A 25905-nucleotide genomic window follows, 5' to 3' on the forward strand; every position below is an offset into this window, starting at 1 on the left:
ACCCGCGGCTCGGGGGCGGGGCCTGCGCGGCCGAGGGTGTTGACGGAAACCGGCTCTGCTGGGCGCCCCCGAGGAGAGAGTAAGGCACGGCTGTCCCATCCCCCCCTTTGCTACCCCCCCTCCCCATGCCCCCCCCCCTCACTGGAGCACACAACATCCCCCCCCCCCCCCCCCCTTGATCCCCCCGCGGCCCCCCCCGGGCGAAGGTAGCACACACACACACACACCCCCGAGGTCCCAGGACCCCCCCCCCCACCGGGGGACAGCCCCACCGCTGCCCCCGACCTGCCACGGCCCACAGACAGGACAAGATGGATGGAGTGCTCAGCTTTTAATGGGGGGCACGGGGGGCACCCGCACCCGGCGGGGTCCTGGGGGGCAGCTGGAGGGGTGCTAAGAACCAGGGTGGGCGCAGAGCCGCACCCACGCCGGTGACCCCCCCCCGGGACACGGGGGCACAAGGGGATGCAGCCCCTGACTGGGAGGCAGCAGCAGGGGGACCAGTCCCTGCCTGTGTCTGTCCATCGTGTGGGGGGATGTGGGGTTCCCCCCCATCCTGGGGGGCACTGGAGCCCCCAGCAGCACCGCCATCACCCATGGGGGACCCGGCTTCGCTCAGGCTCCGCTGTGCTGCCACCACGTCCTCCTCCGCCGCTGGCTCGTGGCCATCAGCGACCTTGGCCCTGCCATCCTGGATGACGCTGACCTGGGTGGGCAGGGAGCCCCCGGCCCGGCCGTCCCCGAGGGGGCTGATGGCACCGCCACCGCCATCGGCACCCGCAGCCACCCCGCGGTGCAGCTCCGTCTCCCCCGCAGCCGCCTCCTCTGGCCTCTTCCGTGGCCGCCCACGTCGCCGCTTCTGCGGGGCAGCCTCAGCGGCCGGTTCCGGGGGGCGCTTGGTGGCCCTGGGGCGCTGTGAGTCTGGGGGGCCCAGCCCCTCACCACTCCCCGCGCTCCGGGGGTTGGCAGGGCTCTCGGCCGCGGGGACGCCCACACCGGGCAGCAGGACGTTGAGGACGGGCACGGCGGCTTGCTGGCTCAGTAGCCCCGCTGGCCCGTTGGCCCCCGGGGCCAGCCCCAGGGGCAGGGAGGGGGAGGCCGTGCCCACCGGCAGTGGCAGGGCCACCTTGACGGTGCCCCCCAGGGGGGCAGCCGTGATTTTGGGCGCCAGGACAGGAGGGGAGGAACGGACGGCGGCAGCACCGGGTGCCGTGGGTCGCTCCCCCGGCGGGATGCGGGGCAGGAGCAGGGGCAGGCGGGCAACCAGGGCGTTCACCTGGGGGCTGCTGGCCAGCTTGGGGGGCTCCGCAGGCTTCTTCTTCTCAGGCCGGGGTGGGATGGGGGGCTTGGGGCCGCTGTCCTTCTTGATCTGCAGGCAGAGAGATGTCGCAGCGGAGCCGGGCTGCTTCCCCGAGCGTGCCCCCTCAGGCTGTGGGGGACCCAGGGGGTCCTGGCTCCCCACCCGGCTCCGGTGGGGTCTCACCTGCCCCTGGCTCTGGTCACTGCTCTCCGAGGTGTCCAGACCGTTCTTCACCGTCGATGGGGTCCGACTCTCACGGTGGATCTTCTCCGCGCTCTCTGGGGGTGCGCAGTTGACAAAGGTGGGACGGCCCCTCGGCAGCTCAGCCGTGGACGAGGGCTGGCAGCAGCTCAGCCACGCCACGGGCAGCTGGAAGGGGACCCCGTGCCCCAGGGGACCCCATCTCCCAAAGCCTCTGTGCCCCTGGGGGGTCCGGGTGAGCCCCCGAGGTGTGAGCGGGGCCGGGGCTCCATCCCACCCACCTGAGACCACCATGGCCATGACCAGGTCAGCGCGGGCCGAGCGGGAGCTGATGATGTGCTGCTGGATGAGGAACTGGGCCACCTCCACGATGTTGTTGAAGGAACGCTTGAGGATCTTCTCGGCCCAGTCGCAGGTCAGGGCACAGGCTGCCTCCATCACCTCGCTGTTGTAGGACTGCACCAGGTCCGTCAGCTCCGACTGCTGCTGCTGGGACAAGCCATGAGCCCCCGCAGTGACGCGACACCCCAGGTGCAAATGGGGCCAGGCAGCTCCCCCTCCACCCTCGGGGAGGCTCACGGGACAGAGCAGAACCTGCTCCCGAAGTGGGCGTCCCTCCACCCCCTGCCTTCGTCAGATCTAACGAGCGACGAGTTCGTTACCCCACCAAAAGAACGCCACAGCAGCCAAGCTGTGGGGGCAGCAAAGGACTTACAGTCTCCGTCACTTTGAGGTCCAGGCTGGGCAGGGGCGGCAGGCTGACCACCGTCTTCCTCCGGATCCCGCTGTAGCAGTACGTTTGGCCGGGTTAAGGTCTGTCGCTGTCACACGAACACGGCCGCAACGGGGTCACGGCTCGACAGGACGCGGCTGCGGGGCTCACGATGGGCTTGTTCCAAGGTGCGACGGCAGCCGGCCCCACGTCGAGCTGGGCTGCCCCGTCCTTGGGGGGCTCCCTGCCCGCCGCCAGCTACCCCAGGCCACCCCGAGTGTACGGCAAGGACAGGGCAACTCCAAGCCCTGGGGACAACTGAGCTGAACCTTCAGGAGCAAAAAAACCAGGAGCCAGACCCCCTTAGAAGCCACAAAATACCACCTCGTACACAGACTTGTAAATGGGAGAAGCTGGAGAAGCAGCGGCTGCTGCCACCAGCCCGAGCAGCTCCCCGGGCTGCCCTGGCCAGCCAGGTACGTAGAAGGATATTTCGACTGTCCCCGGCCTCCCAGCCGTCGGGCTTTGATGTTTGGGAAGATCTCCCGGATGATCTTGCCGAAATTGGCGGTGCTCAGAGGGCGACAGCAGAGGTTGTCGCAGTATCGCCTGCCGGGGAGAGCTGGGGGTTAAAGCCATCGAGCCCATCTCGCTGCCCTCCGCATGCACGGACTCTCCCTGCTGATGCGGCTCGTCTCCGAACCCCGCGTTGTGCTGGGCCCTTCCCAAACTATCCCAGGCTCTGAGCCGGCCTCCCCGCCAGGCTTCGATAGACAACCCGGCCCCAGGGAGGGACGCTCCTGCCACCAGGCCAGCCCCTGCGCTCACTTGTAGGCGTCGTAAACGTCCTGCTTGGGCAGGCAGGTGTCTGTGTGCTCCTCCAGGTGGTTCCGGATCCAGTTGCACGCGTGCATGTACTCGGCCGTGCTCAGCGAGCTCAGGTCCAGGCTACTGCTGCTCTCGTGGAAGCCGGAGACAAACATTTAGTAGAAAAGCAGGACAAGCAGAACAGGAGAAGGCAGAGCTGTGCCACTCTCTCCCTGGCCTCTTGTGATCTGTATCCCCCATCACCCTGACAGTCCCTGCTCTCCCAGCCCCGGCCCTGGCTCGCTCCAGCACCCACCTCTTCTCTCCCAAGCTTGGTCCCGAGGGCAGCTGGAGGTAGAGGTAGAGCTTGTCGTTGTCTGAAAACTTCTGGACATCTTGCTACGGTCAAAGGGTCCACAGGGAAGGGGGAGAACAGACCAGAGATAAAGAAAGGTTAAGGGTCCAAAATGAGAAACACCTGATGCAGGCGGCGCTCTCGTTACGCTCCTAACGGCAGTAACGGATGGGGCACTGAGACCGGAGCAGCTCTGCCAGTGTGGGCACAGCCTGCGCGCGAGGGGGCCACGTCAACGAAGCCACAGACTGCCCCTCGAGGGGACTGGAAAGGGTCGTCCCACACAGGGCTGGGGGAGCGGGTGCCACCCCCTGGCGAGGGGCTTCTCGGGGCTAATCCCCACAGCCAGACCCTGACCCGATGGGAAATGAGATCAGGCAAATCCCCGGGGTTCAGTTTAGCTGGGAGAGGAGAGAAATGGAGACGCTCAGTCCCCCAGCACCACATGCCGCCGCGGCACTCACCAGGATGGCGTCGACTTTGTTCTGCACGGATTTGCTGTGCGGGACAGAGACAAGCGGCGTTAGTGCAGGGCAGGGTGACACCGCAGTGCCCGGGTGTTCCTCAACGCCCCCTCCCCAGAGCTCCCAAGGACAGTGCCGTCCCCGCGCCCTCCCAGACCCCACACGTGCACCCCAGCGTGAGCAGCAATGCCAAGACGGGGACACTGGAGCACCGAGAGCCAAAGGCCACCTGCACCCATGGGCCAGCACAGCCCGTTCTCCCCACGCTCCGTGTTTCCCTGTGTGCCCACCACCCCGCGCTAGCGCTCTGTGCCCTACCCTAACCCCAGGGAGAGCAGAGCAGGCGTAAAACCACGTCCCACAGGGTTGCAGTAGAACAGTATGCACTGCTGTGAAGCCCTGAATTGATTCTGCACCCGAAACAGGCAGCACGCAGCTGGCGACGCGGGGCTGTGCCCCATGTACAGCACCCAGCACCAGAGCGAGCAGGGCATGCCTGAGGCCGTGCCACGGCACCACAAAGCTCACTCCTTTGGTCCCCGGGGCTGCACATTAATCAACTTTATTAAATTAACCCACACTTGGTAACGCTCAGAGTAACGGGAAGAGGTGCCCGGGAAAAGCGAGCGCTGCCCTTACGAGATGATGCCCTTCAGCTCCTGCAGCAGCGTGCTCGACTCGGCGGTGCTGCCCCGGGCGCCGCTGGGGGACAAGCTTCCCTTCCTGGGGTTTCGGGCACTCAGCTCTTCGTCAGCCATCACATTTGGTTCCTGTTGGGAAGTGAAAACCAGACACAGTTAAAAAAAAAAAGGGAAGAAACCCCCTTCAGAGCTGTTGAGCCCCCGCAGGCTGACCTCCGGCCTGGGATCAGGGAGAAGGGCAGAGGGGTGGCTGGGGGGCTCGGTGCAGCCCGGAACGCGCCTGCCCGTTGCCCCCATCCAGCCTGGACCGAGGATGGGCCCCAGCTGGGTGGGCTGAGCTCCCTCAGCTGGACAGGAGCCACCAGGGGATGGGAATGGCCCCAGGGGTCCCAGGAGGGGTGTCTCCAGCAGCAGGGACCGCGGGCGGCCCCAGGCACCCCGCTCCGGGCAGGGGACAGGGGACGGGGTCTGGGTGGCACCAGCGAGCAGCGTGCCCAGGAGGGGACAGAGGGGCAGGTCCCCAGGCTGGGGGTGCTGTGGGGGACCATGACAGTCCCGTGGGGTCCGGGTGCCAGTCCCTGGGTGCACGGGGAAAGGAGGGCAGGGATGATGGGGGCAGCAGGCGGGCAGAGGGCCCCAGGGGCATGGGGACAGGGACGCCAAGCGGGCAGAGGGCCCCAGGGACAGGGACACCAGGAGGGAGGGGCCCCAGCGACAGGGACACCAAGGGGGCAGACCCCCAGGGGCAAGGACACCATCAGGGAAGGCCCCCAGGGAGATGGGGCCAGGACCACCAGGAGGGAGGGTCCCCAGGGACACCGGGAGGGCAGATCCCCAGGGGCAGGGACACCAGGGGGACAGGGCCCCAGGGGCAGGGACACCAGGGGCAGGCCCGGGGAGCCGGGGGCTCCATGACAGCGCGGCCCCGCCGCAGCCAGCTGCCGGGGAGGCGCCGGGGCCGGGCCGGGGGCCGGGCCGAGGGGAGCGGGGTCGCACCGGGCCGGGCCGGGGGGAGCGGGGTCGCACCGGGCCGGGCCCCCCCCCCCCGCACCCACCTGCGGGCGGCTGCAGCCGGGGCGCGGCCTGTCCCCGCCACGCGCCGCCACCCCGCGCGCAACAGGAACCGAAAGTGCAGCGCCCCGGCGGGACGCGCCCGCCGCCCGCCGCCGCTTTTTTCTGATTGGCCGCGCCGCCGCCGGCCCGCCCGGTTACGGCGCTGTCCTGTAACGCCATTGGCTGCGCCGGTTTTCCTACCCGGATACAAGCGGCGTCGGCCTCCGGAGTGGCCGTGCGCCAGCTGAAGTCTGCCTAGTAACAGGCTTCTGATTGGTGGGGCCGAAGCAGGAAGCGCAAGTGTAAACGAGCCCGTGCCCGTGCGGTGCGTCTGCGTTCAACGCGGGCGCGTGCAACACGCGTGCAGCGCGCGTGTGCATGCAACGTGTGTCCGACGTGCGTGCAGCGGGTGTGCATGCATCGTGCGTGCAATGTGCATGCAGCAGGTCTGTGTATGCATCGTGTGTGCAAAGGGTGTGCATGCATCGTGCGTGCAATGTGCGTGCATCGTGTCTGTGTATGCATCGTGCGTGCAAAGGGTGTGCATGCATCGTGCGTGCAATGTGCGTGCAGTGTGCGTGCAGCGGGTCTGTGCATGCGTCGTGTGTGCAAAGGGTGTGCAGCGGGTCTGTGCATGCAACGGGCATGTAACCTGCGTGCAACAAGTGTGCATGCATCGTGCATGCAATGTCTGTGCTGTGCCTGCGCATGCAGTGGGTGTAAGGCCCACAATCAGTGTGCACAGTGTGTATGCAATGTGTGGGTGCACATGTGGTGTGTGGGTGTGCAGTGCACACATGTGATGCCTGCATAACGCATGTGTGCGCACCACGTGTGTGCAGTGTGTTCCTGCGGGCAGCAGGTGCCTGCGCAGTACGTGCACAGTGTGTAAGCATGAACGGCATGCAGCATGGGTATGCAATAAGTGTGCGTGTGCCGCATATGCTGGGCGTGTGCGTGCGGTGCATACCTGCCATGCGTGCATGCAGCCCATGTTCACGCAGGCAGCGCTGGTGCCAGCCCCAGCATACAAACCAGGTTTGCTTTTTCAGGGGAACACCGGCAGCAGCATGAGGGGCGCACTAAGAACACCCCATCGGTTCAGAGGGGCTGGCGGCCTTGCGGCCCTGGTTCGGTCACACATTTTGTTTCCTGGCTCATGGAGAGAACTTAAAGACGCGATGCTGCAGCTGCAGGGACGGCGGCCCCCCAGATTTATTGCTGAGCGCCGGGAGTGCCCTTGTGTTTGGGGGTTTGGGGGCACTCAGAGGCTCCGGGGGCAGCTGAAGGGGCCTAAACCCAGATGTCGGAGGTGCAGTCCCCGCCGGGGTAGCGGATCTCGTGTGCCAGGCAGGGCCCGTCGGGCTCCTTCCCAAAATCCACCAGGAAGCGCTGGTTGACGGCCAGGCCACCCCGCTCCGTGTCCACGTCCAGCTGCAGCATGACGGAGCCGTCCCTGGGGCGGGGGAGAGCGGGGGGCTGGGGGGGTTCAGCCCCCAGCCAGGTGCACAGCACCCCCCTCGTCTGTCGAGGTTTCATACCTGATGAGGTCGGGGTAGAACTGCCTGTCCCAGGCGCTGTACAGGGAGGTGGTGACGTACAGCCGCTTCCCATCCAAGCTCAGCTGGATCATCTGCGGCCCCCCCGGCACCCTCTTCCCCTGGGAGTGAGCAGCGGTGCTGGAGGGTGCCAGGGACCACATCCATGTCCCCCCCAGCAGCAGTACAGGGCCAGGGACCACCTCCGTGTCCCCCTGAGCAAGCAGCAGTGCCAGAAGGTGCCAGGGGGCCACCTCCGTGTCCCCCCCAGCAGCAGTACAGGGCCAGGGACCACCTCCGTCACCTCCCAGCAGCGGTGCTGCTGCCACAGCCACCGCGGTGGAGCAGACCCGTGAGGTGCCAGCAGCACAGCTCACCTGGATGGAGAATGGCTCCGGCTGGCACCGCAGCTCCTCATCCCTGCTCACGGTGACGGGTCCCCCCTTGGCGATGCTGCCACCCACAAAGACCTGCAGGAGACCGAAGGTCTGGGTGGCTGAGGCGGCGAGGAGGGGCTGATCCGGGCTGTCCCCAAGAGATGGAGGAAAAGCACCGGGATGTGACCAGGAGCCCCCCGCTGCCTCACCTGCCCCACCAGCCTGGGCTTGCGGGTGTCGGAGATGTCGTACTGGCGGATGTCTCCGTGCAGCCAGTTGCTGAAGTACAGGAACCTGTCGTCCAGCGAGATGAGGATGTCGGTGATGAAGCCTTGGGGAGGGTATGACAGAGCTGCGCAAACCACCGGCGGCAACGGCAGCGCCCGGGGGAACCCGGGAGCCCCTCAGCACCTGGACTGACCTGGCATCTCCGGGAGCAGCCACCCCTCCACTTTCTTGCTGGGGACTTGGATCACCTTCTCCGCTGCCCAGTCTCCTTGCTGTGGGAGGTGTGGGACAGAGCACGGCCCCAGGGGGCTCAGCACACGCAGGAGAGGCAGGATAAGACCTGATGCTGGGGCCAGTGCTGTGTGGGCACATCCACCACTCCTAGCCCCTAGGGCTGTAGCTCCGCTGCTTTGCCAGCTACCTCTGGCTCTGCAGAGCCATGGGGAGGATGGGCTCTGGGGCTGGAGGGAGGGTGTTTGGGGCCAAAAACTCATCTAATTTTCCAGCCAGATGAGCTGGTTTGGTGAAAAACGTTCTCTCTGCTCACCCAGTTCACCATTACACACCAACAGACACCGAGAAGAACATTGCTTGGGCTGTTGTAAGTCCGCAACAAAGGCATAAATAAATCTTTAAATTAAATCATTTTAGCCTAAACTGCTGCCAGTCAGGACAAGTCCTGTGGTGAGATTCCCCCAAGCCAGCTCATGTTCTGGTGCAGAGGCAGCCGCACGGCACTGGGAGGTGGCGTGGACCAGAGGTGGGCTGGGAGGACGGTGGGGGATGCGGGAAGCGGGATGCTGCGTGGTGGCACGCGGCTTGGTCAGCTGAGGGGCAGCACCCCTTTCCCTCGAACCCCCGGTGTACGGGATGCACGTACCTCGGTCTTGTAGAAGCGGTGGATGGCACTGCTGATGGTGCAGCCCACGTAGCCCTCGGCAGCGTCGGGGTTGTGGAGGAAGCGGATCTCCAGGGGGGCCGCATCCTCGCCCACGTCGATGGCCTGGACGTAGGTGTGAGTGGTCCAGTCCCAGACGTTGAGGCGGCGGCCGTAAAGCCCTGGGGCGGGGCAGAGCAGGGGTCACAGGGGATGCTGCGAGGCGCAGGGTCTCGGGCAGATGTGCTATGGTTCAGGTGAGCTCGCAGCCCCTCGAGCTCCGCAGACCCCCTGGTCTCCGCACCAGCACACACCGGTTGCTTTGGACCTTGGCAAAAGCCACGGGAAGATGCCCAGCGTCCAGTGGGGACCATCCCGCTGGGACAGGGCTGGGAAGGGCGGTGTGACCTCTGGGCGGGAGCTGGGCTGAGGCAGGGCCTCATCCTTCGTCCCTACGGCTAAGACCCAGCCCCACGTCCAGCTCAGCACCAGCGTTCAGGGGCTGCCTTGGGCTGAACCTCTGCCGCTCACATCTGAAGTGCATTCAGGTGGGCTGGGCTGGCCTTTTTGAAACCCATGGGATGCGTAGGAATTGGTGTGGAATTCATCTTGGGCAGGTCCTCTCTGCCTGTTAGTGCCAGCTCTCACCAGCAACAGGGGAGGCTGGAGATTTGGCTGCCTTGCGGTGCTGCTCAGCATCTCTCTCCCGGAGTATTTAAACCGCTGTTTACTCACCTTTCTTCAGATCATTTGGGTCAAATCCATACCCCAGGCATTTTGGGATCCCCCACTCGGTGCTGATCAGGACGTTGTGGCGTGGCTGGTACCAGAAGTCGTAACCCATTGGGGGGATCTTGTCCCCTTTCTCCCAGTTCCCCTTAATCTCAAAGGTCTCGCCATCCAGCAGGATAAAGCCGCCTGATGCAGAAACAAAACCACGTTGGTGGAGAGGAAACCACCCAGGTCAACCGTTTACACATTGTAAAACAAGCAGCAACAGACAGATCCACCGCTGCAGAGCAGGCTGCTGGAGGGGCTGGGGGACCTGGATGAAGCCCCCAGGACAGCTCTGGATGTGGGGACTGTTCCTCCTGCCCCTCTCCCCAGGGGACTGGGGTACCTTTCCCGCTGCCGGCCGGGTCTCCCAGGGTGCTGATCATGATTTCACCACTGCCCAGGCAGTGCGAGGTGTGGGGGTAGCCCAGGTTGCACTTCCAGAAGACGTCCTCCGAGTTGACAACCTGCCGGCAGGTCACAGGAACCGTCACCGTCACGTCCCTCGTGCCAGGCAGTCCCGGGCGAGAAGGCTGCTCGTGCCACGCTGGACGCAGGTGCACAGGCCGGTTGTTAGCCTGTGGCCGGCTCCTGCCTGACTTCAAGACGGGACTTGCCACGCAGCCAGGGGTGGTGAGCATGCTCGGTCCTGCGTCCCCTTGCGTGTCGGCACACGGGGCGCCCTGAGGAACCAGCTGCCAGCCACCAGTGGGGCCCCCACACCCAGGCTCAGGGCAAGCGGCACACGGATGCCCAGGGCTCCTCCGGAGACACACGGCACGGGCGAGGCACAGGCTGTGCACCCACCGGGCAGTGCCATGCATGGTGCCCACCGAGGAGAACTCAGTGTTCGCACACCAGCAGGAGAACAAGCACCTTCCACAGCCTTCCCATTTCCCATACTGCCACCAAGGCGCTGCAGAGCTCTGACACACCCCGAAGCCTCTTTGGCTGGCTCTCCCACAGCCAAAAGCCACCACCCTGGCTGTCCGGGGTACCGGCACCGCCTCCCGGGTACCTTGAGAAGCCTGGGAGCCCGCAGGTCGGTTCCCACGTCCACCACGTAGATGCGGGAGGAGACGAAGCTGGGCAGGATCAGGCGGTTCCGCTTCTTGGTGGCGTCCCCAAAGCAGCTGCTGCAGGCGTTCCAGCCCGAGTGGTGCAGCTCGTCCCCCAGGTTGGGCATGGGCAGGCGGTGGATCACCTGCAAAGCCCCCAGCCCTGCCTACACCGGTCTCTCCTCTGCTGAGCACAGGACCGCAGGCGGACCGAGATGCTCAGCGCGCTGCAGACATCACTAGAGGGTCAGGATGCCTCTGGCGAGTCTCACCCCGCGGAGGGGAGTGGCGTGACAGGGGACATGAAGGATGGGGTGTGAAGCAGATTTTACGTGCATTTTGTAAGCACAGGGAGGCTCAGAGCCTCGGGGAGAACTGGGCAAGCACCAGCCTTCGGTACGGAGCCGGCAGCTCTGGGAGCACGAAGGACCAGCACTGAGCTGCTTCCCAGGCCAGTTTAGTCCCGAGATAAAGCCTTTGGTACCTGGCAGTAGTGCGGAGATTTGGGGTCGACATCCACAGTGGCCAGAAAGTCAGGTTTCTTCCTCCCAGTGTTCCTGTAGATGCAGGGCACGTACACAATCTCCTCCCGGGGACCTTTCAAGACAGAAACGTTGCGTGAGCATTGGCAGAACCACCTATGACAAAACAAGCCCCTTGCAGGAGTCTCCGGTCAGGCCCGATTGCCCTCCCGGGGAGCCGACGGGTTCCCCCACGCGTGTGGGACAGCTGGATCTCCATCTCGGCCACACCAGGCTGGGCTCTGTCCTGCGGGGGTTGAGGCTTATTTGGATCCCCTGCCCTGGGGAGGGATCTCTGGGCCTCAGAGTCCCTAAGGAAGTCCACGGCTTTGGGATCACCCTGTGCCTGCAAGGACGGGCCAGCCCTTGCCCAGCCCTATCAGTCAGGAATCAAACCACACTGGGCCTCATTTCCATTGCAGCCACACAGGAGAAGCCTTGAAGCACCAGAGAAGTGCTTGCCAGATGGAAGCCGAAGGCAGAAAGCCCCCCCAGCCCCTCGCCATCCCCCCGCCTTGCCGAGCTGTGAAAATCTACCATGGTGTGAGAGCTCCCTGCCTACAGGGATCCCACTGGGAAGGGAAGGGCTCAGCCCCAGGGATGTCCCAGCACTGCACCAGCTGCTAAGAAAAAAATCAACTCCATCCCAGCTGAAAGCGGGACAGAGTGGCAGGTCTGCCACGCTCCCTGCTGCCCCAGCCAGAGCCGCTGCCTGTGCTGCCTACACTGCCCCTGCTGCCCGCACTGCCCGTGCTGCCCAGGGCAGGCAGCACCATCGGCTTTGCTGGACTGATCCAGACCCCAGCGAACCTCCTCGGGGCTGCGGAGGTGGTACCGCTCCGGGCTGTGCCAGGATAAAGCGCTGCCAAAGCGAGGGCTGGTGGGGAAGAGCTGGCTTAGGAAATGCTGAGGAAGAGAAAGCAAGTGGGAAGCAGGGACAGAGAGGGGATTTGGGACCTTGGGGTCTGATCCAAACCCCAGCACCCAGGAGCTTCTCGCCAGCTGCTCGGAGCCTGACCTTCCAGATGTCTGTGTGGAAGAGCTTGCTGGGTGCCAGAGTTACTTGGCACCACTGAAGCAACCAGACAGTTCCCAAGGGAACTTGCCAGAGTGGCAGAGTCAATGGGATTTGTGCTATTTGCTATTAATTTAAATCACTGTCCAGCCCTGCCAACACGCGGGGATGTTTTGAAGACTCATCTCTTCTTTGTTTTCTTGGTTCAAAGACGTTTCAGGGATCGGAACCACAGATCATGAGCAAGCTCCAGAGCTCTCCAGGGTTTCAAGGATGCGTTTGCTAAGCCCTAGAGAGGAGGATTAAGGGAGGGATAGCTGGAGATGATGCATTCATCAGTCTCTGCACATCAGAGCACCAGCGTTTCGGCAACACAGCAAGAAGGATTCGCAGGCAAAGTGTCCAGACTTGTAAGGAAGCAGCCCGGGAGGCTGTTTTTTATACAAGGAAGTTTTGCCATGTTGTGTTCCCAGCCATCAGGAACAGGGCGCAATGGAAAATCAGGATGATTCCCCATCTCTCCCTGTGTTTAGCTCCTGTGGTGGCATTGTGGGGCTATAGCAATACAGTCACCTCTGAGGAACTCAAAAATCCCATTTGGTTTTGCACGAGGAAGCCACAAGTGTCTTTTCTGCAGGTTATGACCCATCCCAAGCCATCGTGAAACCTAAGAAGGTTTGTTCTGACACCAAGCTGTCATTATGCGATTGATGTTTGACCTCAGGACAGGCCAGAAGTGAAACCATCGCAAAACCATCGCTTCCCTAATGCTTGCTGGGAGCCTCCTTGGAGAATGGAGTTAATTGATAATGCCCTCTGGAAAGCGTTGTTTTAATCATCATCTAAATCATGGGCAGTGCAGGGCTCTTCCCTGCCTGCCCAGGATTTCAGACTTGCCTTTCATGGCATCCACAGGCGAGGCGAAGCCAGGACCACACGCTCCACACTTTTCTGCATTGAGAAGAACAGAAACAAACAGAAATGAGATGACAATGGGTTCTTTTAATCCCCTTTTTCACAAAGGAGCTGCTCACTGGAGTGGCTGCACATGGTCCCACTCTATGGCAATGGTCAAGGCGAACCAGGATGCATCCAAACCGTCCCCAGAAAGGGGCTCTGGGCAGCCAGTGATGCCGGTGGCATGTTCCTAGCACAGAAAGGTGCAAGGGAAGAGCTGCGTGTCTCTGCTTTGCCTCCCACCGTGTCCCTGTGGAGGAGAGCAAGGGTGGTTCAACACACGCAGGGGCATCGCCAGGCTCGCACGGCCTCGAGGAGATGCCAGGAGCTCTGAGGTTCTTCTGCAAGGAGGAGGAGGAGGGGAGGCAGCGAGGAAGAAAAAGGCAGCATGGCCAGGCTGCTGTTCCAGGGGCAGAGGGAGGGAAAAGGATTCTCCTGGGAGCGGAGTGGGGATCAAGCATCCCTGTGCTGCGGGGCTGGGCTCTGCAGCTCCTCCTGACCCTCTTTGCCGTGCCATGGTTTGGGGGCACTCATGCAAAGCTTTCGCACAGAAAGCCCTGTTTCCACCCAAGACGTTGGGTGCTCGAGGTGCAGCCGCCTTGCCAGCTCCTGGGAGTCCCTGCCATGCCGCCGCGGGTCTCCGGGGCACGTCGGACCCTGCCAGCCTTGTTCTCCAAGAGGCTTTAAAACTGCTGAGAGAATTTTCTTACTGCAGTTAGGAAACAGCCTCCACCACCAAAAGGATATTTTTCCCCATTTGCAATGACAGGTCTGAGGAGAGGGAGGGAAACCCCCAGCTAAATCATAGGACTTGGCTTTGCTGCATCAGCTTCTTATTTGTTTTTATTCTTAATTGTTTTATCACTTGTGTCCCTGCTCCTCCAGGGAAACGCTGCTGCCTGAAGCACGGACAAACAACCCTTCCAGCCAGCTTCTCCTTATATTACTCCTGCAAAAACACCCCATCAAAGCCAGACTTTACACTACGGACTGCCGGCTGTGGTGCATCTGACCACAGCAAGCGCAGCCTGCACAAGCTGCAGCTGAATAAAGGAGAGAATAGTCAGAAGGTTTTTAATCATCAGTCTATCTAAACGTTTCGTGCCGCTTTTAGTAGCTTGAGAAAAGAAACCTTCTCCTGGCCAGAGGAGACACCGCGTTCATCCCCACATTTCTTTTTATTTTATGCTTTCCGGGTGTCAGAGTAACAAAACCACAAGACCCAGCTGCAATTGAGTTTCGGAGGACGCCGGAGCAGAGCCTGCGGCCAGGAGGCAGCAGCAAGGCACTGACAGTCCCAAGCACCTTCCCCCGGGAGCAAGCCGCGGTCGACGGAGATTCCTTACCTGTGCTGGATCTCGCCTGCTGTGGAGCCGCAGAAGGAGATGGTCCCGCCTGCATTACGCCTGCTGGGAGTAAGTCAAGAGAGAAGATGCAGCTCCACAGGGATTCAGATATATGGGGAGCAGGATAGGGAGAAGGAGGGTTTGGGAAAAGGATGCCAAGGGGAGGATCCACACACCTTGGGGTGTGGGAGGTACCAGGGCAGCCTTTAGCGTCTTCCAGCTCTGGAAACGTGCAGGGAAGCAATTTCAGTGCTGGCAGAACCTCCTCCCCTCCCACAGGGGAAGGGGCCGGGGCTGCTTCTGCACTCCACAATGCACGTGCTCTTCCACACAGGAAAAGCAAGGGCTGGGAGCCATCAAGGGAAAGCAGGCTGCTCCCCTCCGATCCCGGGCTAGAAGCAGCATCTCAAGTCTCCCCATGGGGCCGACGGAGTGCCCCAATGAGGGACGGGCAAGCACTGCATTCCCAACCACAGAAATAATTTTATGAGGTTGCAGATGTTAATCACAACTGAAAATGAAAAGTGAAGACTGGGTGTCTTTTAATTGCAGGATGACTGTTTACTGCGGGATGCTAATTTGCTGGCTGGGAGGAGGGCAGAAGCAACGTGCCCGTTTTCCCCATGACACGTCTGACTTAGTCAGTGCCTGCTGCTGCTGTGGCTGCGAAGTCGGGCGTCACAGGCTTGGTTTTAAGGGCTGTGCATGGATGCTCAGTTTTCGCAGGCACATCATGTCTGGCAGGCTGCTGCTGTGTCCTCTCCAGCAGGTGCCCTGGAACCAGCAAGCTCGGTCAGTCGGTCACCGCCACCAGAGGCTCTCAGCCCCTCACACGTGAAGGCTGCCAGCAAAATGATCGATGGCCTCGGCTCAGGCTCTCCCGCACTCACATGCTTGTATTTGATGCTCAACCCTGCGGATCTGCAGCGTGGTGCTCAGCACAGCTCCTGTGTCCCACCTTGCCTCCGACCAAGGAAAGCTGCTCCAAGAGGTCATAGGGCTTAAATGCAAAGGACAAGACATGTATGAGCAGCAGCCCAGCTTCACCTGACCTCACACACCTTCCACAGAAACGTCTGCTGCAGCTCAGCAGGATTGCCCTGAGAGGGTCGCATCCCTTAGGGAAGGGGGGTGATGCAGCAGTGCTTGTCCACATGGACAGCTCTTGGAAGCTGCAAAGGGCTTGAGGGTGCTGGTGCCAGGGAGAAGCACGTCCTCCCAAGAACCGCTGGAGGGAACAGTCGGAGCAGCCAAGGCCAGCCACCCCAACTCACCGCCTCCCCACGCCAGGTGCATGCGGCCGCCGCAGCCACAGCGCATCCCACGTTCCCGGGATAACTCAGGCGCAAGCACGTGGAATGGCCCCCGCTCCCTGGAACGCGGCCATCGGGCCCCAAGGACCCGGGACAGCCCTTGGGGGGGGTGGACGAGCTGGCTGCTAGTGGCAGAGACGCGGCGGGGGCAGAGCAGGGCCTGGCGGTGGGTCGAGGGTCTGGGTCACCGCTGCAGCGCTGCCCCTTGACCTTCACGGCCCCACGCAGCCCCGAGCCCCGGCCGAGCCCTCGCCTCGCTGTGCGGCCACCTGCAAGTCAGGGAGGGCGGTGGGAGCACCAGGGATGGGTGCCTGCGGGCTGGGGTCGCCCTCCCGCCCGTGGAGAGGCGGCAGCGCCTCTGCCGAGACACCCGCTGTGGAGGGTCTGCGGGGCGGCGAGAGCAGGCACCTTCCAAATCCACCTCACCAGCAGGGACGCCCCCGAGGAGCCCCTCCATCGAGGCACGCTGGGGGCCAGACCACGGTGCCACGCTCAAGCGATCGTGATGCTGAACAGCAGCACCCCAGGGTGCACAACAGGCGTAGCAACGTGTTTGCCCAAGAGAACCGTGAAGGAAGTAAATGAGTTTGTATTCTTCCAAGGTAAACACATAACAGGCTAACAGCTAGAAGGATCCTCTTTACATTCTAATTTTTGCAAACTCCAAGCCAATTATGGCTTTGGCTGCAAAGTGCACCCTTGTGAAGATGCTCAAGGTGAGTGGGGTTCATGTGAAGCCACGTGGGTGTGCAGCAGGTCTTGGAGGACGGCGGTCGCTGTCCCGTGTAGCACACGGGCTTACACCGTGTGACTGCGATTTGGCTTCTCACGCAGCACACGATAAACAGGAGGATGATTTACAGCTCCGGTAACGGCATCTTGCTTTTGTGAAACAACAGTGAGAGAGAACAGCCAAATAAGAACTTTTAAGGACTGAGGTCACTTTGTAGGTCCTTTGGGTGAAAACCCTAACTTTTCTTTCTCAACTGAGTTACGACTCTGCTGTCCGTGTGAACGGAGCAAGCTGAAAGCAATCTTCTCTCCAGCAGTGTGCCAGCCACTTAACACAAGGGATTTCACTGGAGTGTCTACTGAAAGTATTCTTTCAGACCTTCATGCGTGGTAAAGCAAGCCCTACTAAAACCAAACGGTTGGCTTGGGCGATCACAACACTACATTACTTTGACAAGGGATGTTCATTTGTGGCAGAAAAACAAACGGTTGGCAAGTTGCCCTATGAAACATGTCCCTGCAAGAATGAACACGAGAGAAGAACAAGCGAAGACGGCCACGACTGGAGACTTCCAGGAAGACGAACTGGCACTCTTGCAAAACCAGTGCCCTGTCTCAGGGACCTTCAAAACCCTGATCTTATCATTAACTACTGCTGGCATTTTCCCCTGAAATAAATTGGAAAGGCTTTGGTGAAACAAGACGCATGAAGATGTAGCTGATGCGAAGGACAATTTTATTCATGTTTAAAGCAGAAGACAGGAGCAAACCGGTGTCAGGAAGCAGGCACTTCTTTCCAAACCCAAGCGCGTGACAGCCCTGGAGGGATGACGCGGAGCGGCCCCAGCACTGAGAAGCCAGCCAGGAGGCTCTCGTGCCGCGGGAAGAGTGTCCAGGAACGACCTGGCTGAAGAACAATAATGCCGACAAAGTGGGTGCTTCCCCTCCTTCTGAGGCACCGCACGCTGCACAGCTCCGTAGCGCAGCAGCTGCCCCGGCTCTGCTCCGCGCCTCGGGCCCGGGGACCGCTCGGCACTGGGAACAGCGCTGACCACGTGCCCTGTGCCTCCGTGCACTGCTCTGCCTGACCCAGCCCCGCGCGGTGACGCGGAGCTCCCGCAGCTCCTGTCAGCAGAAACCCAGACTCCAGCAAGGCGTGGGGACCCCCGAACCCAACGATCCTACGCTGCTCCCTGACGGCTGCACCACCGAAGAGAGAGGAGGAGGGAGCCTGTCGCAGGGCGCCTAGGCCAAGATATCGGAGGTGGAGTCTCCGGAAGCGAAGCGGATGTCATGGGCAAGGCAAGGCCCGTTGAGTTCCTTCCCAAAATCCACCAGGAAGTTCTTGTTCACGCACAGGCCGCCCTTCTCAGTGTCCACGTCAATCTGCAGCATGACGGAGCCTTCCCTGCGAGGGAACAAGAGCGCAGCGGTCACAGGCAAGCAAGCCAGGGCCCTGTTCCGGGGCTCCTGCCCGCACCTCCCCGTTCCGTATGGAGGAGGAGGCCGGCTCCTTCACATCTGCTCTTCCGCAGGGAGGAGGGCACGGAGGCTCCCTTCCAGCGGGGCCACACGCCCGCGCTCACGTCTTTTCCCTGAATGCTCGATGGACGCGGGCGAACCGCCGGGAACGACGTGGCAGGCGGGCTGGAGCTTGGCTCTGCGCTGGAGAGAGACCATCGCCCGCTCTGCCAGACCAAAACCTCTTGGGGGGACACCTGGGGAGGCGCTGCCAGAGCGGCCTGGCCTGGCTGCCGGGGCTCCACGGGCGGATCCTCTCCGCCTTCCCGGCTGGAGCGCTGCCGGGCTCTCCCGAGCACAGGCCGGGCACTGCGGCTCCACGCAGGCGGCAGCTGCACCTCGCCCGGCCAGGGGCGCCGGGGTCAGGCGCACGTGAGATCCCGCCCGAGGAAGCTGCGGGGACCACGTTAGGAGGCCCCGTCCCCTGCAGTCACAGAGGTGTCCTCAGAGCCCCCCCAGCGAGGCGCCTTTCCCCTTTGGAACGCAGGGGCTGTGCAAAAGAGGCCTCGCGCCTGCCCAGCGCTTCTCACCTGACCAAGTTCGGGTAGAACTGCTTGTCCCACGTGCTGTAGAAGGAGTTGGTGACGTACAGCCTCTTGCCGTCCACGCTGAGCTGCATTTTACTGGGGCCGCCGTACACTCTCTTGCACTGCAGGCACAACAGACAGCCGTGGCGTTACTGGCTTTTCCCGCAGCAGCCAAGCACAAGCCGGAGCAGGGAGCGGAGCAGAGCAGCTGCCTGCCCTGCCAGCGCAGGCAAGCGGCCAGCAGCTGCGGGCACACGGGCCGCTGCAGCGGAGACCTGCCCCAGAGCCCGCGGGCAGGGAATTTGCCGAGCAGAGCTCAAGCGCAAAGGACACCAGAGGGCCAAGAGGCCACGGAGCTCACCTTGACCACCAAGGGCTCCGGCTGGCACTTCAGCTCTTCGTCTCTGCACACGGTGACGGGTCCCCCTCTGAGGATGCTGCCTCCCACAAACACCTGGAAGCGAGGCAGGGGGAGACACGTGGCCTTGTCACGCGGCCACCGCCAGACCCTCCTAAGGAACCCAGCGGTGCCAGCCCTTCCGCTCCTGCCTTACCTGCCCCACCAGCCTGGGCTTGCAGGTCTTGGAGAGCTCATACTGGCGGATGTCTCCGTGCAGCCAGTTGCTGAGGTACAGGTACTTGTCATCCGTCGAGATGACGAGGTCCACCGTGAAGGCTAGGGCACACAAACAAAGAGCTCCAGAGAAGGCAGCGCCCACAGAGAACGCGCCTCTCCCTGCCACCCTGGACGTCGTGCCTATGGTGCACGAGAGCCGCCCGAGCGCGCAGGCTGCAGCTGGGGCAGCGGTGCCTCCTCAGGGCTTGCACAGCCCCCGCCCCCTCCGACAAGCCTTCTGCCATCTTTGCGCGGCACGGCGCCGCGGGTCAGTGAGGGGTCTCTGCCGGGCGGCACGACACAGCGCTCCGGGAGGGAAAATATAAACACCCCTTGGGGCACACAGACCTGGCATCTTGGGCATAATCCATCCCGTCACGTCCTTGGCCGGTATCCGAATCACCTCCTCTACGGCCCAGTTGTCTCTCTGCACAAGGAACAAGGGCACAGCACTGTGAGTGCTCCAGGCTGCTCAGGCGAGAGCGCTGCCCGGCACTCGCATGCCTGCGCAGCCGGCAAAGCTGCCGGAGGAAGGCTGCCGCTGCGCCCAGCTACGGCGAGCAGGCACGGCTGGGGCAGCACCGGCCGACAGCAGCAGCAAGGCTGAGCCTCCTCGCTCAGAGGAATCCCCCAGCCTAAGGGTCCGGAGCTGGCTCCGCACGCTGCCCTCTCCACACGCCTCCTCCTTTCTCCCCGCCACCCCGCGTTTCTTCGGTGCCTTTCCCAGTCGCCCTGAAGCTCCCCACGGCCGGGTCTCCCCGGCTGCTGGCAGAACACTTGCCTCGCACTTGTAGAAGCGGTAGACAACGCCGCTCAGGGCACAGCTGACGTATCCCTCGGCAGCATCGGGGTTGTGGAGGAACTTCACGCTCAGGGGCAGAGAGTCCTCCCCCAGGTCGAAGCACTGGGTGAGGGTGCGGCAGGACAAGTTCCACACGTTCAGGCGGCGCCCAAAGACCCCTGCGGAAAAGGAAGACCACGTCAGAAGATGAGGGGCCACCTGTGGAGACTAATCCCTCCCCAAATGCTCGCACTCAGGGACAGCCGCGGCAGTGACCAGCCAGAGCCTGCAGAGAAGCCGCCGCACTTGAGGGAGCAGCGGGAGAGGGCAGGGACCAGCCTGGGATAAGGACAGGTGCTGCACGTCCTGCAGCCGTGCCTCTAGGATGGGCCGTTCGTGGGGACATCTGCCTGTCCCCCCCTCTCCAGCTCCGGCTCTCGCTCTGACGGCACCGGCACCCTCCCACCACCCCGCTGAGCTCTGGCTCAGCACTTGCATCCGCATTCCCTCACCTTTCTTCAAGTCGTCAGGATTAAACCCGCGTCCCGCGCGTTTTGGGACCAGTCCGGCAGAGCTGATGAGAACGTTGTGGCGCGGCTGGTACCAGAAGTCGTATCCAGTCGGGGGGGCTTCACACTCATTCTCCCAGTTCCCCTTCAGCTCAAAGGTCTCTCCATCCAGCACAATGAATCCACCTGGGGCGCAAAAAGGGGACGCACGATCAATCGCGTACTCCGCTTCCAAAGCAGCCCGTTTCCTTGTGGAGTCATCGCCCGGCAAAGTACCTTTCCCGTTGCCAGCTGGGTCTCCCATGTTGGCAATCAGGATGTCACCATTAGGCAGGCTGTGCACTACGCTGAGGTATCCCTTGTTGCACTTCCAGAAGACATCCACTGGCTCGATCATCTGAGAAAAGGTCACACAGACACACACACCTCAGCCGGCGACTGCTCGGCTCATTTCACGCTCCCTGGCAGAGCCTTTGGCCACCAGAGACTCCTGCAAACCTCCGATGCTTGCGGGAGCTTTCGTTCCAAGGACTCCCACTTGCCAGGGGCTGCTCCTCCTTGCAGAGGAGCACAGAAGCCCCTGAGCTGCCCCTCTGCGCAGAGGAGAATGCAGCAACACCGAACCCATCACAGCCTGTCCGTCCACCGCACTGCGGGGGCGGCAGGTGTGGTGCGGGGCGTGACTGCCCACGATTAGGCTCTCTGAACGCAACAGGCAGAGAGGGGGACGCAAGGATGAGCGGAGCCTTCCTTGGTCTGGAAAGGAGAGAGCCGAGCGGAAAACGTGACCCAGCTCCCTGAAATCGGGGTGGAAGAGGAGATGAAGACAGAACCCTTCTTCCCTGTGTATTATCCCAGAAGCACCAGTTCCCAACTCCTTCCCAGAAACTTGTCCTTGCGTCACCTGAGGCATACCTTACACAGCCTGGGAGCCCGGCACTGGGAACCCACATCCACCACGTAAATGCGGGAGGAAATCAAACAGGGAAGAATCAGCTTGTTCCTTCTCGGTGTGGCAGTGTCAAAGCAGGCGCAGCCAGCGCTCCACCCCGAGGAATGCAGCTCGTCTTTGAGGTTGGGCATGGGCAGGCGGTGGATCACCTAGGCAGCCAAGGCAGAGTTAGGGTTCGCACAGGGAGGCGGGGAGAAACGGGGACCCTAACGCTGGCAGATGCTTCTGGCTTGGCAGCCTCCACCTGCGCGCCTGGCACCGCCTGCAGAGCTCCGGGAGGAGAACACTGCTCCGTGCACTGGCCGCTGCTCCGCGTTAGGGCACGGCGTGCCGCTGAGAGGAGACCGTTCCCCATGCCGAGCAGCCACCCACAGGCTGATCCAGAGCACGTGCTCAGGAGCTCACTAGCAGCACCAAGACTCTCGGGAAGTGAGTTGGGAAGTGAGTCAGAGCCGACCTGTCCCCAGGACACCGAGACGGAGACGACTCAACCGCAGCCAGGCACACACAGGACAGCGCAAAGACAGCAGGAAGGTGAGTTTGCAGGCAGACAACAGCCCTCTCTCACACGTACAACCGCGGAGAAGCAAGAGAGAGACCTGTTGTGACAGAACTCACCAGGGGTTTCCCAGATGGGTCTTGGCAGGGCATGACCAGGCAGCAGGAGAGAACGGTGGACAGGAGAGAAAAATGCCCAAGACAAGAAGGTGCCAGGCATAGAGAGACGCCTGGCATCCCGGGGTGCTATCAAGCAACCTGGAGTCCCAAGCAAAAAGCAGGAAAGGTCCCGAATGCCGAGGCACCATGAAGCACAGAGCCAGCAGCTGGGCACCATCCCAGGCGAGCGCTGCAGGGACATGGGTACCTGGCAGTAACAGGGAGATCTGGGGTTGAGGTCAATGGTGGCCAGGAAGTCAGGCTGCTCCGCGCAGGTTTCCCTGTAGGTGCAGGTCACGTAGGCAACCTCCTCTCTAGGAGCTGCGTAGAAGGAAAGCTTGTGTTAAAGCACGCCGTGAACCAGCCAGGCGGGAAAAGAAAAGCTTCAGCAGACCCTCAGAGAAGACTGAACTCACTTTTCTGGATGCCAAGACCTTCCTACAGGCAGCTGAACGCAACGACCTGCAGCTATTCCATCCCTTCCTCCTTGCGCACTGACAACTGCCCAACCCTGGCGCCGTTACCGACCCAGAGGCACGAGAACAACCGCAGCGGAGAAGATCTCCACGGAGGTACCGTCCTGCCCCTTTGGGGGAGGGGACTCGGCACACGTTAACGGGGGTCTCCACTAACAGGGAGCTCTCTCCCAAACACCACCCGCTGCACGACACGCTCGAGAGGACTTGCCTTTCACAGCCTCCGGGCAGGTGGGGTACTCGTAGCACTGAGCTCTGCATCTGTCTGGGTTGGGGAGAAGAATGAAATGAGAAATGTCCACGTCCCAGACGGTGCCTACTCGGAAGCCTCCGTCCCACCCAAGGGACCTTCTCCCACTCCAGCTCTCAACGGGGACCTCTGTGACCGGCCCCTGCTCCGCTTATGGCACTGATGACCCCCCGACCCAGGAGAGGAATCCTCCCTGAAGCGCCACCAGGGCCGTCCCAGAACAGAGAGAACCTTCGGCCCCAGCCGGACAAGGTGCCACACTCCAGTGCCACCCCTCTCCTCCCTGCAGCGGAACAGACCTGCCCGTTCCCAGCGGGGACTCGGGTCCAAGGGGGGATGTCCGCAGCCCCCAGGCAGTGGCTGCAGCCCGGTCCAGGATGGAGCCACAAGGCTCGGAGCTGCTGTGGGCTGCGGGAGGCTGCAGAGCATCCCTTACCCATGCTGATGCCCTTCATGTTCACTCTCCTCGAGCAGAGGTGCTGGGACTGGAGGTGCGGCTCGCTGTCTGCCTCGCCGGAGTGGGATGTGCTGTGCCGAGGCTGCTCCGAGGGGGCCTTATATACAAGGCAAACGGGTGGGGGGAGAAAGCAGCTGCCAAGGGAGGAGCCATCGCTCCTCGGCGTTTGGGAGGTGCCAGACCAGCGCTGCGGCTTCTTTCCGCCTTGCTAACCACCAATCTAGAGGAAAAATCTGCTGGTGCGTGCAGGTCTTTTCCCTAAACACAGCCTCCCGTATCTGATCCTGGCGCTCTGGTGATCTCCAGTGGACTTCTTCAGGCTCTGGAGGCCCCCATGCCCCGGCCGAGAAGCAAGCTCATTGCAGCCATCCCCCGTGCCCAGGTTGCTGCCACACAAATGTGCAGCGGCTGCAAATTCCGCACGAGGGATGAGAAGCCCATCTAGATCAGCGTCCCCACCAGCAGGCTCCTGGAGACTACAACGTGTAAACGTAGAGAGGGCACCAAAGGCACCTCTGAAATCCAGACCCCGAGAGAAGGCACGTCTGTCTGGGGGCGAGCTGAAGGCATCACGGGTTCCCTGGGCTCCGCTCAGCAAGCCAGCCCAGAGGCGCCTCTACCCAAAAGAGGCTTCTGGAGCCCTGAGGGCTGCAAACTGGGATACAGGGCTCACAAGAGGAGGCAGGGGGCTCCAACAGTGCTGACGGCAGAAGAGACTGGAGGAGCTGCCGGCATCTCCTGAACAGCGAAGGAACACACCAGGCTAGAAATGGGTGCCTGGGCAAACGCCATCTGCGCCCCTGCTGATGCAGCACCTGCAAGGTCAAGACGTGCCCGTCGCCTCTCAGGCTGGCATCTCCACGGGGGGACGTCAGCCCACCTGTGGGAAATCGGAACCTTTAGGACTCGGGGCAACTCAGCAGAGCAAAACAGTGCCTGGCCAGTAGCTACGTACCCTCCCCACCAGTCTGGTCAAGGAATACCAAAGCCCCACAGCAGGCACCGACACCGCAAAGGGCCTGGCACCGGTGCGGCTGTATTACATACAAACTGGACAAAACTGCCACAAAACACCCCTGGGAAGAGCAGAGATCTCTCTTAAAGGGCCTGAGGTGCTGCAGAGAAGAATTTTGGAAGAAGGGTCCCCTCCTGAGACCACCAGCACCCTGGCTGCCACCAGCTGCCAAACTAAAGCAGGAAGAAAACACCAAGCGCCACGGAACGTGAATGAGTATCGTATCTTGTGGAAGAACGCCTCAACCAGTGGGCAAATTACACGGGGTACGTAATTGCTCCACATAGGAATGCAGAAACATCTGACAGCGCCATTAAAGCAGCCCTCAGGAGATCCTCATCAGAAGAGATAGCCTGTCTCACTAGGGCTGTAATTAATGGCGCTCTGCTTCCAGAACAGCGCTTTGAACGTGCAACAGGCAGACACGGGAGCAGCCTGGCACCAGCGCCCAGCGTTCGCGCACTGCCCAGAGGCAGGTGGGACCAGCTGGCCAAAGGCCTTGTTTCAGGCAGCAGAAAAGGAGAATAACGGGAGCCTTTGATGCAGGCTGGTGCTCACTCATTCCACAAAGAGCGGACACTTCATCTTCCAGGCTGACAGGGTGCACGGCCTCAGCGTAGGCTCCAGGGAACACGGACCAGGGGATGCTGCCCACCGAAGGACACCCAGGCCTGACGGGAGGATGCAGCGGCAGCTCTGGTCCAGCAACGAGACCTGTAAGTCCAGCAGCTGAGGCAGGCAAAAGGCAGAGCAGAACACAGCACGCACTAGCCTGAGCTGAGCTGGAGGCCGAGCGGCCAGCAGGGATCCTGCGGGAATGAGGGGCTGCCTGGCGTTTGCCTAACACCATGGCAGCAAGCCCTTGGTCTGGGAGCAGCTCCACAGCTCGGAGCAGCTGCACACGGCGTCTCCCTCCTCTCTGCTCACCACTGCTCTGAGCTGGGCACAGCTGCCCATCCTTCTCCAACCAAACCCAACAGAGAGGTTCAGGCAGCGTCCCCGAGGTGCTGCCGCCCTGGTCTGCCCGGCTGGTGGGAAGCACGACCCGGGCCAGCGAAGCACAAGAAGCTCCTGCTCCATCAGGGGCAACTTCAAGCGCGCAGCTGGTGCCTGTAGCGCAATGCTTCTGCTGTCACGATGTGCATGTCTCACTGCACCTTCTTCTCACCCCTGCACACCTGCTAATTAAAAACTTCATTAGTCTTCCGCTCATTAACAAAGTGCGCTGGTCATCCTATTTGGCTTTCCTCGGTGACGTCTTTGGCATCCCTCGCAAAACCAAGCTGCGGGGTGTAGAGTTTTCTCATTAAAACTGATAGTAGGAAGGATAAGAGCAGGCTCAGCAACACCGACGAGCAAGCAAGCGATGGTTGGCAGCGAACGCAGTCGGTGCGGTCTGCTCTCGGCCCAGGAACAGCTCCCTGTGGCAGGCACGGATGGGAAGCCGTGACACGGAGGAGCAATCAGGGGCTTCACTGGACAGCCCACACGGAGGCGGCAACTGCTCCCCTCCTCCCGACCGTCTCTCCCAACCCTGATAGGGAAGAACACGCTGTAATTTTGATAATGGGCAAGACCAGGTGGCGCAATCTGGCGCAGGCTGGCACAGCACACAAACGCGTCAGGAGAAGACCCTGCCACACCAAGAACACCAAGTCTGCTCTGGATGCCCAGGCAAGAACTCCCCCGACGACAGGAGCACTCTCCAACCTTCCCCTCCTTCCCCAGGGAAGGCGTTCGCTTCCCGACTCACGTTGCATCACAACACACGTCCACGTGCTGCCTGCAAGGTTGGCTGGAGGCAACGTCAGCGCTTCTCCCTCGAGGCGCCTCTCCGCCTTCGCCCCACCGCGGGGCCGGCCACCCCTTCCCCTC

The 25905-nt window shown here is 62.1% G+C and overlaps 3 protein-coding genes across 5 annotated transcripts; all 3 read right to left on the bottom strand.

The window, feature by feature from the left end:
• Positions 1-316: 316 nt before the first annotated feature.
• RFX5 (regulatory factor X5) lies at positions 317-5640 on the bottom strand. Of its 2 annotated transcripts, none has more exons than XM_040618563.1 (10): positions 5536-5640; positions 4479-4609; positions 3840-3873; positions 3337-3419; positions 3042-3167; positions 2706-2822; positions 2217-2298; positions 1783-1987; positions 1484-1578; positions 317-1369 (listed from the first exon to the last, which is right to left on the bottom strand). In XM_040618563.1, the coding sequence occupies exons 2-10, from the start codon at positions 4595-4597 to the stop codon at positions 332-334; spliced, it is 1899 nt and encodes a 632-aa protein (XP_040474497.1). In that variant the 5' UTR covers positions 4598-4609; positions 5536-5640; the 3' UTR covers positions 317-331. The 2 variants fall into 2 exon arrangements, with proteins under 2 accessions (XP_040474497.1, XP_040474496.1); XM_040618562.1 differs by having other exon boundaries at positions 1783-1990.
• A 210-nt stretch (positions 5641-5850) lies between these two features.
• Positions 5851-12864, bottom strand: LOC121099676 (methanethiol oxidase-like). Its single transcript, XM_040618907.1, has 11 exons — positions 12819-12864; positions 10870-10982; positions 10346-10531; positions 9674-9794; positions 9289-9471; positions 8557-8735; positions 7870-7948; positions 7658-7779; positions 7449-7541; positions 7075-7193; positions 5851-6989 (listed from the first exon to the last, which is right to left on the bottom strand). The coding sequence occupies exons 1-11, from the start codon at positions 12823-12825 to the stop codon at positions 6827-6829; spliced, it is 1365 nt and encodes a 454-aa protein (XP_040474841.1). The 5' UTR covers positions 12826-12864; the 3' UTR covers positions 5851-6826.
• Positions 12865-16988: 4124 nt separating this feature from the next.
• Positions 16989-22118, bottom strand: LOC121099558 (methanethiol oxidase-like). Of its 2 annotated transcripts, none has more exons than XM_040618686.1 (10): positions 22041-22118; positions 21139-21324; positions 20500-20620; positions 20227-20409; positions 19715-19893; positions 19282-19360; positions 18872-18993; positions 18679-18771; positions 18321-18439; positions 16989-17677 (listed from the first exon to the last, which is right to left on the bottom strand). In XM_040618686.1, the coding sequence occupies exons 2-10, from the start codon at positions 21304-21306 to the stop codon at positions 17515-17517; spliced, it is 1227 nt and encodes a 408-aa protein (XP_040474620.1). In that variant the 5' UTR covers positions 21307-21324; positions 22041-22118; the 3' UTR covers positions 16989-17514. The 2 variants fall into 2 exon arrangements, with proteins under 2 accessions (XP_040474620.1, XP_040474619.1); XM_040618685.1 differs by lacking the exon at positions 22041-22118 and adding an exon at positions 21794-22026.
• Between the last annotated feature and the right edge of the window lie 3787 nt (positions 22119-25905).

This window comes from Falco naumanni, chromosome 20 (genome assembly GCF_017639655.2).
Source record: "Falco naumanni isolate bFalNau1 chromosome 20, bFalNau1.pat, whole genome shotgun sequence".
Taxonomy (NCBI): domain Eukaryota; kingdom Metazoa; phylum Chordata; class Aves; order Falconiformes; family Falconidae; genus Falco; species Falco naumanni.